The 15747-nt window shown below is 57.9% G+C and overlaps 1 protein-coding gene across 2 annotated transcripts; it reads left to right on the forward strand.

The window, feature by feature from the left end:
• Window positions 1-776: 776 nt before the first annotated feature.
• KCTD15 (potassium channel tetramerization domain containing 15) lies at window positions 777-15393 on the forward strand. 2 transcript variants are annotated; one of them, XM_081108224.1, is made up of 7 exons: window positions 777-936; window positions 2462-2560; window positions 4001-4093; window positions 4723-4898; window positions 10143-10287; window positions 12475-12780; window positions 13910-15393. In XM_081108224.1, the coding sequence occupies exons 3-7, from the start codon at window positions 4028-4030 to the stop codon at window positions 14066-14068; spliced, it is 852 nt and encodes a 283-aa protein (XP_080964350.1). In that variant the 5' UTR covers window positions 777-936; window positions 2462-2560; window positions 4001-4027; the 3' UTR covers window positions 14069-15393. The 2 variants fall into 2 exon arrangements, with proteins under 2 accessions (XP_080964350.1, XP_080964349.1); XM_081108223.1 differs by having other exon boundaries at window positions 799-936; window positions 2465-2560.
• The last annotated feature ends 354 nt before the right edge of the window (window positions 15394-15747 follow it).

Consider the following 15747-nt stretch of genomic DNA (forward strand, 5'->3'; position numbering starts at 1 on the left):
GGCGGCAGCTCTCCTCTTTGTAACCGAGGAGTCAAGAAATGTGAGAAACGTGCCCTGTGTTACTTATTTGGGAGCCGAAAATTTATGCCCAGCTGAAAGCGCCCGGGGAAATATTACATCAGATGAAATGACAATGATTAAAATCAGCTTCTCCCCCGCCCCCTTCTGAGCCCAGAGGAGGCCCGGGCGCCGCGTGGCCGGTCGGCGGGGGGCGGGGGACTGGGCAGCGGAGGGCGCGGGGGCCTGGGTGCACTGCTCCCGGGAGGGTGCTGGCGGGGGCCCCGGCGGGATCGCCCGGGTTCCGGGAGGCGGGTGGGAATCGCCCGACGAAAGGAGGGGAAACAGTGCATCTCTGTCGCCGAGCGCGGCAGGCGCGGGCGCGCGGAGCTAATTGCGACTCTAATCCTCTGCCCCGCGGCGCAGCCGAGCCCCGAGCCAGGAGTCGCCGCGCGCTCCCGCTCGCGCTCGCCGCGCCGGGTAATTTGGACCCGAATCCTTGCCCTTTGCGTCCAGGCTCGGCCGCCACGGGGCTCGGGCCACGGGCTGGGGTGTGGGGCTGGTTTTCTCGCCAGCAATCGGGGGAAGGCCGCTGGAGAGGAGGGAGGAAAGGAGGTGGGAGCGGCGGGAGGGCAGCCGGAGAGCGGCGCGAAGAGGAGGAGGCGGTGGCGGCGGCCGCGAGGAGGGGAGGAGGCGAGGGGAGGGCGGGGTGGGGAGGCCCCGGCGCGCCGCGCCGCGAGGGGCCGCGCGAAGCGGGGGCCGGGGCGGGAGGGGTGGGTGGGGGGGAGGGTTGGGGGCGAGAGAGAAAGTAACTCCAGGACGAGACCGGAGCGACCCGCGCAGCGAGCACAGGCGGCGAGGCTGCGCCAGGCGCTCGAGACCAGCGGCTGCGGGGGGCGGGGGCTGTGCCCGAGCCCGATCCCCCGCTCCGGCTCCGAGGTAAGCCCCGCGAGGGCGGCCACCGCTCTGCACTATGCACCCATGTCCCCAAAGTGGCCGCGATACTGAGAAAGTCGGGATTCATACTTGGGCGGGGGCGGCTGCTTTGTCCCGGTGCTGGGCGGCGGGGGCACCCAGCACAAAGGCCTGGCGCGGGAGGGGTGATTGCCCACGTGGGCTGGTCCTGGCCCAGGGTAGACCCTCCCCACGCGGGCGGGCTCGGCGCTTCCTGCAGCTCGGGGCGGGCGAGGGGGGGGGGGCGGGTTCAGGCCCCAGCACTGGAGCCCCAGTTGCAGGGCCGGTGAGTTTCCGGGGTCAAAACTGGGCTCACGCAGCTGGGGCTTTGGGGCGGACGGGGCTCGGCTTGGCGCTCAAATCAGAGCGAGAAAAAGTCTCTAACGGGACAGATGTGCGTCCTCTGACGCCTACCCCGTGAGTGCGAAATGGGGCGGGAGGGGTCGGCGCGCTGCTGGTCGTCCCAGGCGCGCAGGGTTTGAGGCTCCGGGGCGGCCGCGCGGATACGCGATCGCCGCCCCCGGGTCTCTGCTGCCCGCCTGGACGCGCGCACCGGACACACTCCCAAACATCCCTTCTTCCGTATCGAAGCGCCTTTAGGTCTTCCCGCGCCCCCCACCCCGACTGCAGAAAGATAAGCTTCAAGTTTTCACTCCCTCAAATGTGCATGAAGGAATTTAACTGCATTGAATAACAGCATTAGTTTCAATTAATTTTTTTTAATCCCGCCAACAATAAACTTTGAGAACAAAAGCGCTTTTACGTCCTTAATTAGGCAAGCTTCCCATCTGTGGTCTCCAAGTGTCTGCTTCTTGATTTAACTTTGTCCTCCGCCCCCACCACACACCCCTCCCCACCCTGCCAGGCTCTTCGGGTTCCGTGGCCGCCCCCGCCCCGCGGCGCTGCGGGCCTGGGCCCAGCCGGCTCCAGGCTCCCTGAAGTTCACACCGGCCGGCGGCCTTCGCGGCGGGGCTGGCGCGCACCAGGTGGCTCGCGGGCCTCGCTCCCGGCCCACCCCCCGGACAATCTCGCCCCGGGCTAGCGCCCAGGGCGCAGAGCTGAAGAAAACTAGGGAGGCGCCTTCTGTTTACCTTTTATGGCTAAAATAACAGCTTAGCAAAGAAGCGACTTCACGAAGAAGCGATTTAGTGAAATCGTCTCAAGCTGCCGCAGCTCAGCCAGTTTAATCACCCCCAGAGAGCTGAACAACTGCGAGCACAATGGGACACAAAATCATTTTGTGTGTAAATGAGCGTGGCATTCTGCTCGCTTCCCTCTGCTCGGGCGGGCGGGGCTCGGCGGTGGTGGGCGGGCGCGGGTCTGGGGCTCCCGCCGCAGCTCCCAGAAGCGGGTCAATACCCAGCCAGTTTGGAAACCCGTGGGCCCTGCAACAGGCTGTTTGGCCAGCCTCGGGAGGCCTGGGTGTTGGGGCCGGGTCATGGGTTTGATGCTGATGTTGGCAGGAATGAGCTTGTGTCTTACTGCACTCACTTTATGCTTCTGACCTCAGCAGTGGTCTCGGAGAAAGGGTCGTTGTCCAGCACAGATGCGTTGGTCAGCGGGAGCACTGGAGGTTCTGGTCAAGGCGTAAAGCCTGGGGCTTCCAATGGTGAGTTTCCGGTTTGCTGTGAACCGCAGGTTGTACTTGGGAAGGAGGCTGGGTGAGAATGGCAGGGGCAGCTTTTGTGATGGGTGCTTGGTGTTAAATGTCACTTTTGAGCAGTGTCCTGGCAGTAGGGAAAACGGTGCAGTTGCTTTGATAGAACGAAGATCCATCAGAATTCCTTCCAGCACAGTTTGTCCTCCGCGTGGCTTTCCTTCTGACTCCTCGCCCAGCAGAGCCTCCTACCGCAGGACAGCCCATTCTGGAGATCTGTTTTGGTTTCTCAGAACTTCCTTGAGATTAGTGACCTGCTTTTTAAAAAGCTAACTGGAACTCAGGAATGCCAAAAGCAGCAACCCCGGACAGCACCCCCAGTGAGGGTATAAATTAAACCTCTCTATTCCCTAATAGCACCTCCACCCCACCCTGGTTCCTGTCACGGAACTTGCCAGGATCAGGACAGAGTAACCTTACTTAAAATTTGCACGATCTGATGCTCCTTGGACCTTGGTCCATATTTCAAAATTGGATGTTGAATTTCAAGGCACAAAGTCAACCCTTAGGGGAGATTGCACCCTCATTTAAACCAGCAAGAGACAAGTCCGGGTTAGGCTTGTGGAAGCCAGTGGTGAGGGTGGTAGTCACTGTGAATGACCTCCTCCCAGCCCCGTGAGATTGGAAAGGGCTGCATAAGCCTGCTCTTCTCCACCCTCCTCGCGGGTTCTGTCAGTGCCCTGGAGTGGCTGCTAGTGACTGAGGAACAATTTTTTTCAGGTGACTGTGGAGCAGAGGAAAGGTGCTAAGTGGCCATGGGGAGGAGCAGGAGATGGGGTCCATTTGCTGAGCCACTGTGGATTTTTCTGGCCAGCTCTCTGATGCTTTGGGAGGGCAAGGGGGGGGTGGTAATTATCCCAAGGGGCCTGAAGCACAGACAAGACCATCTGGGGGTCTGAGAGGTCCTGAGCTCCCCATCTCATAGAGGGTGCGGGATCCTCCCTGCACAGTGGTCCACAGGGTTCTCTGTTGATGCAAGAGGAGACACGCTTGGTAACATGGCTCTAAACCAAAATACCGGGAAAATCAGATTTGTTCTGAAACATTTTGGGCAATTACGGTGAGCATATGTTTCAGTATTGTCATTAGCTGAGTTAGCAGACATGGAGCTCTCAGAAAACACATGTGAGAGTATGTGTGTGTGTGTGTGTGTGTGTGAGAGAGAGAGAGAGAGAGAGAGAGAGAGAGAAGTGATTTGCTATGGCCCGAATGCATCCTTTGGGGTATGGGGATAGAATAGCAGTGGGTGGGATCTGGAGAACACTGTAGTAGGCATGGGGTCCAGGAGAGCATGTGCAGAAAGGACGACTCGAAGTGTCTGACTCCATTTGCTAAGCCACGGCGCCCATAACCTTTGAGGAGTAAGCCCTCTGGTCTGTCGGTGCTCCCCAGATACTCCGGGCAGTGATGGAAGCCTAGATGCCTCACCGCAAGGAGCGACCGAGCGGGTCCTCGCTTCACGCCCCAGGCAGCGCCGGAACCGAGGTGAGAGCCAGAGGGTGGGCTGGTCAGCATGGGGTCGCCTCTTTGCCCTCTTCCCGAGTGCCTGCTCACTGGCTGGCCTGGCTGCCCCTCCTCGTAGCTGCAGCATTCAAGAGATGGCTGTTGACTGACTATAGGATTATGTATTTTTTGAAACAAAAATGCTCTTAATTTGATGTGAAATTTACTACATGTATAAAACTCAACGCCTTGGGTGCTGAGGAAGTCACTAATTTAGAGGTGTCTCGTTACTGAGACAAACTTGCAAAAACCCCTGAATCCCAATTCACAAATTGGTGATTCGTTTGTCAGGGGATATTTCACATCTAACACATAAGCCCACGACCTTTAATTAGAATTTTGCAGTTTGTTTTATGCCCCTGGAGGCTGACACCTTGAAATTTTTTTTTCTTGATTTCTTATTGCTAATAAGCATCTTTCTTTCTCCCTCTGGTCCTTTGAAGAGAATGATGCAAATACACTTAATTACAGTGGTGGCCATAATTTGTCAGCTGAGTATGTGATCAGGCACAGGCGAAGTGATCTGATTAGATCTGTGATCACATTGGTAACAAAGGGAATACCCAGCTCTGTTGGGAAGAAACCCGTTTCTGCCTTGTTTCCGTCTCCAGGAGGGAGGAAGCATGTCCCGGTTGTCTCTCACCCGGTCACCCGTGTCTCCCCTGGCTGCCCAGGGGATCCCACTGCCAGCCCAGCTCACCAAGTCCAATGCGCCTGTGCACATCGACGTGGGCGGCCACATGTACACCAGCAGCCTGGCCACGCTCACCAAGTACCCCGACTCCAGGTAAGAATCGAGCCCCTTGGACTACCAGGTGGGTGACGGTGACGGGCAGCATCTGCAGCCTGCTACCAGTGATGTCTGTCTCCTCTGCCAGCCAACCTGCAGGGCTCTGCAGCCCCCTGCTCCCCGCCGCCCCCACAATTCTCACTGCCCCGGGGAACTAGGGTTTGCACAGGGGCCTGTGACCCTTAGCTGGCTGCACTGGTAGTGCTAGGAGGAGCTTCTGACCCACTGGCAAGAGCCACTTATTCAGAGCCAATCCTACCTGAAGCTGGCCAGCAGCTGGCTGGGGGATCTGACATGCCTTTAGGTTCCTTTTGAGTGGGACATAGGCCTGGCCTTTGCAGGGGGTCATTTGTGAGCAATGCTGTGTACTTCTTGGGGTCGTGTATTTAATTCTGCTCCTGATTCTAACCCTTGGGAAATCGCATAGGCGGGGGAGGAGAGGAAGCTACAATTTGCCATCTTTGTTGGTGTGGCTACTGCTGGACCCTGAGGGCTAGCAGCAGGCTCCCTGTGGCAGAGGGTGGGGGTGGTGCAGTAGCTGCTGTGGGGAAGCAGAAGCCTCATGCTCCATCAGCAAATGGACCCTGGACCCTCTCTGACCAGGACCCTTCCAGCCTGCGCCTCACACTCTGCAGAGCTCCCTGGTATTCCTGCCTTGTGGGCCCATCTGGGCAGTGCTGGGAGACCAGGGAGGCGCTGGGCGCTGCCCATTCCTGCTTTTGCCTCTTGGGCATTTTCCTCGCAGGGGCAGCAGGGCTGACCCGAGCTGGGGTGGGTCCCCGTGAAGCTGTCCAGGAGGTGATGTGGAGCGCTGCTAGCTGAGCCCCCAACTGCTTGCTCCTGGCGCAGTGAGGCAGTTGCTGCTGAGGGCTGAGCAGCAGGAGGGCCAACGCTACGGGCACCACCCGTTTTATACGGTTAAAATAGCAAGAGGAGTTAATTAATCCCCCAGACACCCAGGGATCATCTCTGGGAAGCTTTCTAGTCAGGCTGCCTTGTCAGTATGGTTGCTCAGAGCACAGAGGAGTCCTAGTGTGTGGAGGTGGCTGTTAGGGTGGCTGGTATGGGGCCAGGGTGGAGCCCTCCATGGGGCCGAGGTGCTCACTCGAGGAGGGATCTTTGGGGTGGATGCAGGGTCAAGTTTGGAATCTGGGGATCCTGGGGGACAGATGGTGGTTGAGGCTTCATTTTCTTTGCCCAAAAGAGGCTAGGCCTGGGGCACTTGTGCACTTGGGCCGTGGGGGTAGGGGCAGGCGTCAGCTATGAGGCCACGTCGCCAGTGTTGGCCTGTGCACTGGCTTGCAGAGCCCTGTCTAGAACAGGAGATGGATTCAGTTTATTTAATTTCAATTTTTCCCTCTGTGGCATTCTTGAGTTGTTTGAGATAGATCACCCCTTAATTGGTTGACGACGTTTGTGAGTGAAATTCATAAAACCCTTGCCCACAGCCTCTCTGAAGAGAGTTTCCTGAAATCAGACACTTGCCCTTCTGGAGTAATCACAGCCCAGGCCCAAAGGGAATGGCCTCCTCATTCTTGTGTCCAGGCTGCTACCTGGGAGCCATGAGGGCGGGGGGTGCCCTCCCCCCCAGGCCACACTGCAGCTTGTCCTTGCCCCGGGGTCCTGCTCTGAGGTGGGGTGGGCCCACTGGCCGAGGAGCTGGTGTCCCTCAGGCTCCTGGGCTGCTGGATGTACCCAGAGGAGGTGGCAGTCGCATTCTTCCCTGAGGCTGGGCTCAGGATGAATCCGCTGTTCTGTCTGATGGTTTCTGGCTTACGGGCGACCTGCTTTCCTAGCCGGAAGCTTTGGCTTGGAGGCCAGGGGGACCTGTAGGACAGCCAGGGGACAGTGGGTCAGGCAGCTGTGCTGCCAAGGGCCCCTCAGATCCCTCTCATCCCTCTTTGAGTGAATCATTAAAATAACGGTTTTTCATCAATTCTGGAAACCAAGAGCAATCCCTTACCCAGCATCACTTTGTGAGTCACCTGGAAATGGAGGACTAAAAGTGTTAAGGTCCCCTGGGGAGTTTCAGTGTCAAAGTGCTAGAGTCCAGTCCTTGGCAGTGCTGGAGACCAGGGACCCGTGCCCCAGGCCCTCAGGTCCCGGGGCTACAGAGCGACTGGGCTTCTGAGTCTTGGCTGGTGGGGGTGGTTCTGACACAGGAGCAGGTGCCACCACTGATTGGCCCCAGAACAGCTGTCAGTCAGTCATTGCTCAGAGGCAGCGGAACAGAGCCTCCCTGGGGCTGACACCCCGCTCCTGCCTGCCTGTTGGGCATTGTTTAGCTGCTGCCATTGCAGCCTGACTCGCAGCCCACCTGGCTGTGGGAAGCAGCAAACGGAGATGTCCACGAGGTTCAGAACTAATAAAACCTCCCCCTGAAACACTGAGGAAATTGGAACCAAAGCTTAAAAAAATAAAGAGAAGATCCCTGTCAGCTGGGGTCAGAACGACCAGTCCATACCATGGAGAGCCTCTGAGGTTGGCACGCAAACCCTGACGCCTCCCTCGGAGGGTGGCCCGGGGCAGGAGCTGACTCTTAAGCCCCTGTATGTGTCTGCTGCTCCTTTGTGGTGACTGACCTAACCTTCCCTCAACCTACTCACATTCTTGGTAGCCTCAGACCCCAAGGGCATGAAAGCCTTGGTCCTGTGAAGATACAGTGAGTCATGGAAAGATCTAGAGCCAGCCAGTCCTGAAATAAGACAGATTAAGCACCTTGTGTTCTTGGGCCAATGAGCAACCTGGAACCCAGTCAGCCCAGAATTGGGTGGGTTCCGAGTCCTGTGGACTGACAGGATGGTCTGGAGCCCCAGCCAGCCCTGACACCAGAGGGACCGGCCATGCAGCCAAACCTAGAACGTTGCTGGCTGCACAGAGGGTGTGAGCTCAGCCAGGAAGGGTGGAGTAGGTTCCACGGGGCTTAGGAATGGTTGGCTCATCTGTGGATGTGGCTTTCACTTCTGTCTGCTGATGCCATGAGGAGGCCCTCGGCTGTCCCATCTGTTTCCAGTGATGCTGGGTGGCCCTCAGTCTGACATTTGAATACCCAAGCTCTGCTGAGGCCAGGTGTTGGGGCTTAGACAGTTGGGACAGGCCATGGAGCCCACAAGGCTTTCCAGTGGGGCTGTGTCCCCCAGTACCGTTGTCACCAGGCCTAGGGGGGTTGATAGGGGCCGGTGGCCTGTGGAGCCCTGAGATGAGTTATATCTGGGTGACGGCAGCGCTGGTTCCACAGGCTGGGGCCTCTCCACGCCTCACCGCAGGCTCTGACCTGCTTGTGCCCATCCATGAAGGCAGTCTTGCCCTTTTATTTTCTTGAGATATTTTTATTGATTTCAGAGTGGAAGGTAGAGGGAAAGAGATAGAAACATCAATGATGAGTGCGAGTCATTGATCAGCTGCCTCCTGCATGCACCCTACTGGGGGTTGAGCCCACAACCCAGGCATGTGTCCTGACCGGGAATCTAACTGTGACCTCCCGAGTTCATAGGTCGACGCTCATCCACTGAGCCACGCCAGCCGGGCAGCCTTGGCCTTTTATACCAGTGGTTCTCAACCTGTGGGTCGCGACCCCTTTGGCGGTCGAACGACCCTTTCACAGGGGTCGCCTGAGACCATCCTGCATATCAGATATTCACATTACGATTCATAACAGTAGCAACATGACAGTTATGAAGTAGCAACGAAAATAATTTTATGGTTGGGTCCCAACATGAGGAAATGTATTTAAAGGACCAAAAGGTTGAGAACCACTGTTTAGCCCACTGGAACGGCCTGGGCTACTCTACAGCTGGGCAGACCCTCATAGCTGATGCCTGAATGTGCCAGGCCACCAGAGCGGAGGACGGTGCAGATGAGAGGGCCTGAAAGAGGCTTCGGGGCTCTAACCCCTCAGCTTCTGCCCAGCTCATGTGCCCTGGTGCACAATGGCAGGGGCAGGGCAGGGCCTCGGGCATAATGACCTGAATGGACAGAGGGCTAGGCTGCCAGGGGAGAGAGGCATGTCCCTGGAAGGGCCATGCCAGGCAGAGAGTGAGGGGGCTTAGGGATCAGACTGTACAGGCTGGACTGGCAGGCCTGGGTCTCAGGTCAGGGCCACCCTTTTCCCAGGCTGTGCAGACGAGCCTCAGCCTTGGAAGGGTCTAGTGGACACGTGTGGCCCTGCCTGCTGAAGGGTGTCTAGTGGTGCTGTCCCTGGGAAGACCCTGCCAGTCCTCCTCTATTTCTGAGCCAAGCTCTTGGCTGTCATCTCCCGTCTTTGTGGCTCCTAATTGTCCATAGCTGGGCCTGGGGTCTGCCGGGAAAGTTAGCCAAACCAAAGCCTGCCTCCCTGGGCACTAGGGAGGCCAAAGCCTTGGCTCTGAGGCCTGCTTCCTCCTCCCTGGAGTGGATGCAGACCAGCCTCAAGGGCTCCTCAAGACCCCCTGAGCTTCTGTCAGAACCTCTACCCTTCAGAGGACAGGGTGCTGGGTCCTGTCTCCCCTCCCAGGAGTGCACACCTATGGTGTATGTGCATACAGAGTGGTGTGTGTGTACATGTGTGCCCTGTAGCATGCAAGCACGTGTGCAGAACCTCCTGCGTCCCTGGGATCCCCCCAAGGGCTCCCTGAACGAGTGGCTGTTGTTGGTTTATCTGTGAGTCTGTCTCATGTACGTCGCTGTGTCCCTGGTTGACTTGTGCTGGCTGGTGTGTCCTTTGCCCAGGTGTGTCTAGGTCTGCCTGTGATTTGTGTGCGTGAGGGAGGGACCATGTGACCCTGTGCTTGTTGCCCAGGTGTGTCCCATCTGATGCTCCTTCCTGTGGGTTAGATGACATGGATGTGTGGGACCCAAGGCTGTCTTGGCTGCTTTACATGTGTTCACTGCGTGTGTGGCTGTGGGCTTGGGTGTCTGATGGTTGGTGGGAGTTTCTGGGTGGGTCTGTTGGCTAGGGTTTGTGTGTAGGGGCCAGGAAGCTGTGTCTGTGTCTTGCTGTAGTTTTCCAGGCCTGTAACACGTGTCCGCAGGCAGGTGTATGCAGCTGGGTGTGTCTCCTGGCTGTGACTTGTGATGCTTGCTATGCTCTGTCTGATTGTGGCCTGGCTGCCTCTGGTGTGTACAAACATCCCTCGGGCTCGGTCCAGTTTCAGTCACCCACGGAAGGCCCCTCACCCCTCCAGCAGGGCAGGCCTTAAGGAGTGGGGTTGGGGCAGGTGGAGCGGCCCTTCCGTCAGATATCCCACCCTTCATCTCTCCCAGAATAAGCCGCCTCTTCAATGGCACTGAGCCCATCGTCCTGGACAGTTTGAAGCAACACTATTTCATTGACCGGGATGGGGAGATTTTCCGCTATGTCCTGAGCTTCCTGCGGACGTCCAAGCTGCTGCTCCCAGATGACTTCAAGGTAAGTCTGTAGCCGGTGGCACCCCTGCTGCCTGTATGGTGGCATTACACAGGGGACGCTGTGACTTAATAAGTGGACCCGCGGTCGTCATAGCAACCATAAAAAGTTAAGCGATGAAGCCAAGGGCTAAATCAGTTTTTCTAAACTAATTTTGTTTTCTCACGTTTTTAGCTTATTTCTCAGGGTGTGACAACAGTTAAGCAGTGGCGCTTACCCTGGTCGCACATTTGTCGTGCTGGAGACTTGTGTGTGGGAGTTACAGGAGTTAGCTGTTCCTAGGTCTGTTTCTTGGTGGCCGTTTGCAGGGAGGAAACCCGGATCCAAAGCAAGCACCCTTCAAACAAAAGGTGACCCGTCCAGGTCCCGAGAATCCTGCCTGGGTGCCAGTCCCCTCTGTGGCCCCGGGGACCCGGAGGAAGGAAACTCAGGCCTGGGCCACCCCACTCAGCAGCAAGTGGCCTTTCTTCCTTCTGGCACCCAGAGGACCAGTCACCCCGGGACTGTTTTGTCCTCCATCCAACTTAGTTCCTGGGTCCCAACAACTGAACTTCCTGGTAGGCTGAAAATACAGTGCAACAAGGCAGATGCGGGTCCTGTCCCCATAGCACTTAAGATGTGGTGGGAAGACAGATGTTGAACAAAAAACACTTGAATTCCACAGAATTCCAATTCAGAGAAGGAGTCGGGGAGGATGTTTCTCTGGGAGGTGAAGGAGGAAGGTGTGAGGGCCTTGGTGAGGAGGCAAGGAGGCAAGGAGGCAAGGACCGTCCTGGGAGAGAAGGTGTTAGCCTGAGGCTGTGTGAACTGGGAGGCCAGGAAGGGAGGCTGCTGGTTGATGTCAGGACCTTGGTGGCTGGTTCAACATTTGTAGGGAGCAAGAGGCCAAGAGGGGTTATTTGAAGGCTTTGGACCAGGGTGGAGGCAGCGAAGAGGGAGCCAAGAGGCAGGTTAGACATATTTAAGAAAGGCTATGGGTGGGGGGTGGGGGGCTCTCGAGGGTGCCTCCCGGCCTGTAGCTTCTGTCTGAGTGGATGATGGAGGCCCAGCAGGGGAACAGGCTGGGGGGAGTGTGGCACCCAGCTCCTGCATGGAATTGCTGGTGGGACGTTGGGTGAAGGCGTCTGGGCTGGGGAAAGATGTGGGAGCTGTTTGCTGTGCAGATATCACTTCGGAGCAGATGAGAGCAGGAGCCCAGGTGGGGCTGAGGAACCCTGTGGAGGGATAGAATGGGTTCCCCGACAGGCCTCCCTCAGGGTGGTCCCCAAGGCCGGGGCCAGCAGATGCCAGGTAGGCTCTGCTTTGTGCCCGGCTTCCTTGCCTCTCCCCCAGGGGTCCTCAGGTTCACCCGTTGACCTTGATCTGAGCCCCATTGAGTGGCATGAGTCATGGGCACTCTCGGCTACACAGGGCTGGGGCAGGTGTGAGTGACCAGGTATTTGAGGGGTAGTTGGTGTGAGCCCGTCGTCCTGGGAGGGGGCTGCCTGCCTGGTAAGAGATGGGCTCCCCACCCCAGCCCCTCCTCACACAGCTGCTAGTTCAAGGGCTGGCCAGGCACTTGGCAGATCTTGTCCTTTACAAAGCCCGTCCCCTTCTCTGAACTGGGTGTCTACATGCATTTTATAGAAGGGAAAACAGGCTCAGAGAAGCTCACTTACAGATGATCAGAGGCTTCAGGGCTAGCACATGAGGATGCGAAAATCCAGCCTTGGCAGATCTGTTTTGCCTCCCTGCTGGGCCCTGTGCTCTTTCAGGGCAGGTGAGCTCCTCCCCTCTGGGATTCTGAGAAGCAGCAGGTCCCAGGCATAGACAGAGCCTCAGGCTCCTCTCGTCTAGCCTCCTGGTCTTTCCAGAGGCTTCTCTCTACTTCGGGGTGGTGATGGTGTGGGGGGGCGGGGGGCGGGGGGAGGATGAAACCTGCCTGAGTGCTTGGGCCAGATGGAAGGACTCAGGGGGTCTGGCACAGATGCACACCAGTCGCTGCCCATGGGACAAGGCTAGACTCCTTGTGCTTGCACCCATTCACTTGAGCCTCATTTTCTCCATCTGTACAATGGGCACAATCATCCCAGTTCACATTGTGCCCTGGGGGAGGGGGGTCACAGTTCTGTGGAATGGTGAGAGGAGGCCCTCCTGGCATTGGAAAAGGCAGTCCCCCACCTCCCTCCATCCTGTCTGCTGTTCCCACAGGACTTCAGCCTGCTGTACGAGGAGGCGCGCTACTACCAGCTGCAGCCCATGGTGCGGGAGCTGGAGCGCTGGCAGCAGGAGCAAGAGCAGCGGCGCCGCAGCAGGGCCTGTGACTGCCTGGTGGTGCGGGTCACGCCGGACCTGGGTGAGCGGATCGCGCTCAGCGGCGAGAAGGCCCTCATCGAGGAGGTCTTCCCAGAGACCGGGGACGTCATGTGCAACTCCGTCAACGCTGGCTGGAACCAGGACCCCACACACGTCATCCGCTTCCCGCTCAACGGCTACTGCCGGCTCAACTCGGTGCAGGTGAGGGTTGCGCCTGCCCCACTGGCCTCCCCCCGCCTCCCCCAAAGCCTCTGGCAGCAGAGAGAGATGGAGGGAGGCGCGGTCCCTGAAATGGCGAATCCCTCCTGCCATCTCACAGAAAAGGCAACAATGTATGGATGCATAATTTATGTCCTGCTCATAATTAAATGATGGCGCCTGGGGGATGGACTTAAAAAAATTGATCTGTACTCTTTTTTTTTTTTTGCAAAAGGATGTTCTATAAAAAATGTCCAGAGTACTTTCAACAAAGTGTGCTTCATTTGACACCAAGTCTGAGTTTGGATTCAGATTAAACCCAGACAACAGGAGCGGCAGGTCAGAGGTGGAGCGTGGAGGTGGCCTGGAGCCCCTTCCTCTCCCTCCTGACCCTGCCAGAGGCACCCCGTTGGCTGCCCAGAGTGATTCTGGACTGGCTTTCCCTAGATGGGCCTTAGAAGCCCAAGATGGAGTGGGGACCATTTCCCACCAGCTCTTCCAGACCCAGAGCACACCCCCGTTTCAGGTGGGGGGCAGAGTGGACTTTGTAGGGAAAGTGCCCCCCATGCACACATTCCACAGGCTGTCATTCAGAACTTGCTGGTTGCAGGACACAGGTGTCAGACAGTGATGACTAGACCCAACCCGCACAGAGGCACAAACCCATGTGGACTCGGAGGCCTGCAGAGACGCAAACACAGAGAGGACGCCTCCTCTCCACCCCAGCTCCTGTGAGCTGATGCACCCCCAGGCCTCAAACCATCTGGGACTCGAAGCTCAGGGAAGCAGGTGGCTGCCCAGAGGCCAGGGGCAGGGTCTCTCTGTAAGTGAGGCAGGTCTCAGTGAGGAGGGGCCCTGGGACCACATGTCCAGAGCGAAGGGCAGGTTACATCCGAGAAGAGGCAGGGGCCCCAGAGGCTCTTGCTTCCGCCCTGAACCAGGCTGTGGACCCTGCAGGCTGTGGACCCTGCAGGCTGTGGACCCTGCAGGCTGTAGCTCAGAGTAGCCACTCGGATTTGGTCGCTGGAGGTGTTAACAGAAGGCGGCTGCCCAGGCGAGGGCCCAGCTGCCCACCAGGCCAGCCGGGCAAATTTGCAGCTGGGCATTGCTGACTCCTGTTTCTTCCTGGCAGGTCCTGGAGAGGCTGTTCCAGCGGGGTTTCAGCGTGGCTGCGTCCTGCGGGGGTGGCGTGGACTCCTCCCAGTTCAGCGAGTATGTGCTTTGCCGGGAGGAGCGGCGACCACAGCCCACCCCCACCGCTGTCCGGATAAAGCAGGAGCCCCTGGACTAGGCCCTGCCTCCGTGCCCACCTGAGGCCCCTGGCCCTGGGGACGGCCAGGGACCTGCAGACAGTGCTGGGGAGTGCCTCCTATACCTGCTTCTCGATCTTCATGAGACTGAGGGTGAGGCTGGGGGTTCCGAGGCCAGCCCAGGGAGCCCCAGGGCCCAGGTGTCTTGCAACAGAATGGAGTGCTGGAGGCATGTTTTCCAAAGGATTGGTGTGACCCAAAGATGCCTCGGTGAGAACTCTGCCACCAGTTTCCCGGGGCCTGCCATGGCAGAGTCGGCACTGGCCTCCACAGCCCACTGCAGAGGAGCTCTTCGTCCTTCTCCACATGTGGCAGACTCCAGTGGGTCTCTGCATCAGAGATGGCTTATTTTTCTACAGTATTTAAAACAGAAGCAACTGTAACTGCACAAGCCAGAGAGGCCGACAAGGACCAACACTTCTTTATCTGGTGCTTCATTCTCAGTCAGACATGCGCATGCCCACCCGCATGGTGGGAGAGTGGCCTGGCGCTCCGGCCCAAGTGTCCAGGAGTGGGGCTGGGGGAGCTCTGGTCCCTGCTCTAGGGGCATGCAGGGGGGCCAGTGCTGTCGGAGCTGAAGCAGGGCCCCCAGGGAGCAGGGCTGCTGGGAGGAGGGTGGTTTGGGTGTGGGGGATGGATGGCTGTGGAATCACCTGAGACCCTCACCTTTGCTGTCACCTGGGCCACACTTGGTAGGTCACCTGACCTAAGCCCAGGGGCTTCCAGTCCGGTTGTGTGTCCCCGCTGGGGCCTCGGAGGAGTCTCTTCCCATCCAGACCATCCCCAGGGCCACAGGGCATCCTTACCTCAGGAACGGGCCCCTCGGTGAAGGGGCCCACCTGCCAGTAGCATCCTCTGGGTCCCCACCTCAGGAAGCTGTCCCCAGCTCTGATTTTCCCACACTAATATGCACACTGAATTTTAATGAAATTTGTTATACTAGCTTGCCAGTCAGACCTGGACATGGGCATACCTGGGACTCTTGCCCCAGATTCCAACAAGGACTGGCCCCTCGGGGTCCTCACAGACCTGCTGCCTCTTAGGCCCAACGACGGACACCCCAGCCTTGTCACACTTGGCCGAGCTGGCTCTTCCCGGGCGGAGAAACCGCAGACAACTGCTCGGTGGATGGGGTGCCCAGCCACCCTGCATACAATGCCTGTAGACTTACTTGTATATGACTCCTTTAATATTGTAAAGATGATGATGTACAATTGTCGTGTTTGTGTGAACACATGATGTTCCTAGTTCATGCCATAAACGATGCTATAAAGCAAAAGACTGAGGCTCCGTCCTGTGCAGAAGCAGCAGTGGATTCCCACGTTGGATGTTGTGCAGGGGTGCAGGGGGTTGGGGTCCTCCCTCTGTTCCTTCAGTTCAGATCAAGGAAGAACCGCCAGTGCTCTCGGGGGAGGGGCAGGGTCCCAAGCTGGCCGTTGGTCATGATTGCGTGTGGGTGTTTCCTCGCGTGCCTGTCCCCTGCGGGCAGCACAGTCTGCGTTCTCACTCACAGCCCCTAACCAGATGCAATGGGGAGGCCGACGGGAGGTGTCCGGGGGCTTTTGAACCCAGTCAAATGTTTGAGATTTTCGTTCTCTCTGACTTTTGGTTTCGGTTGACACGTCTTTAGAGCCCCACAGAATACAGCAGGAGAAGGTGA

This window comes from Myotis nattereri, assembly GCF_964212035.1.
Source record: "Myotis nattereri genome assembly, chromosome: 15".
NCBI classification, from domain to species: domain Eukaryota; kingdom Metazoa; phylum Chordata; class Mammalia; order Chiroptera; family Vespertilionidae; genus Myotis; species Myotis nattereri.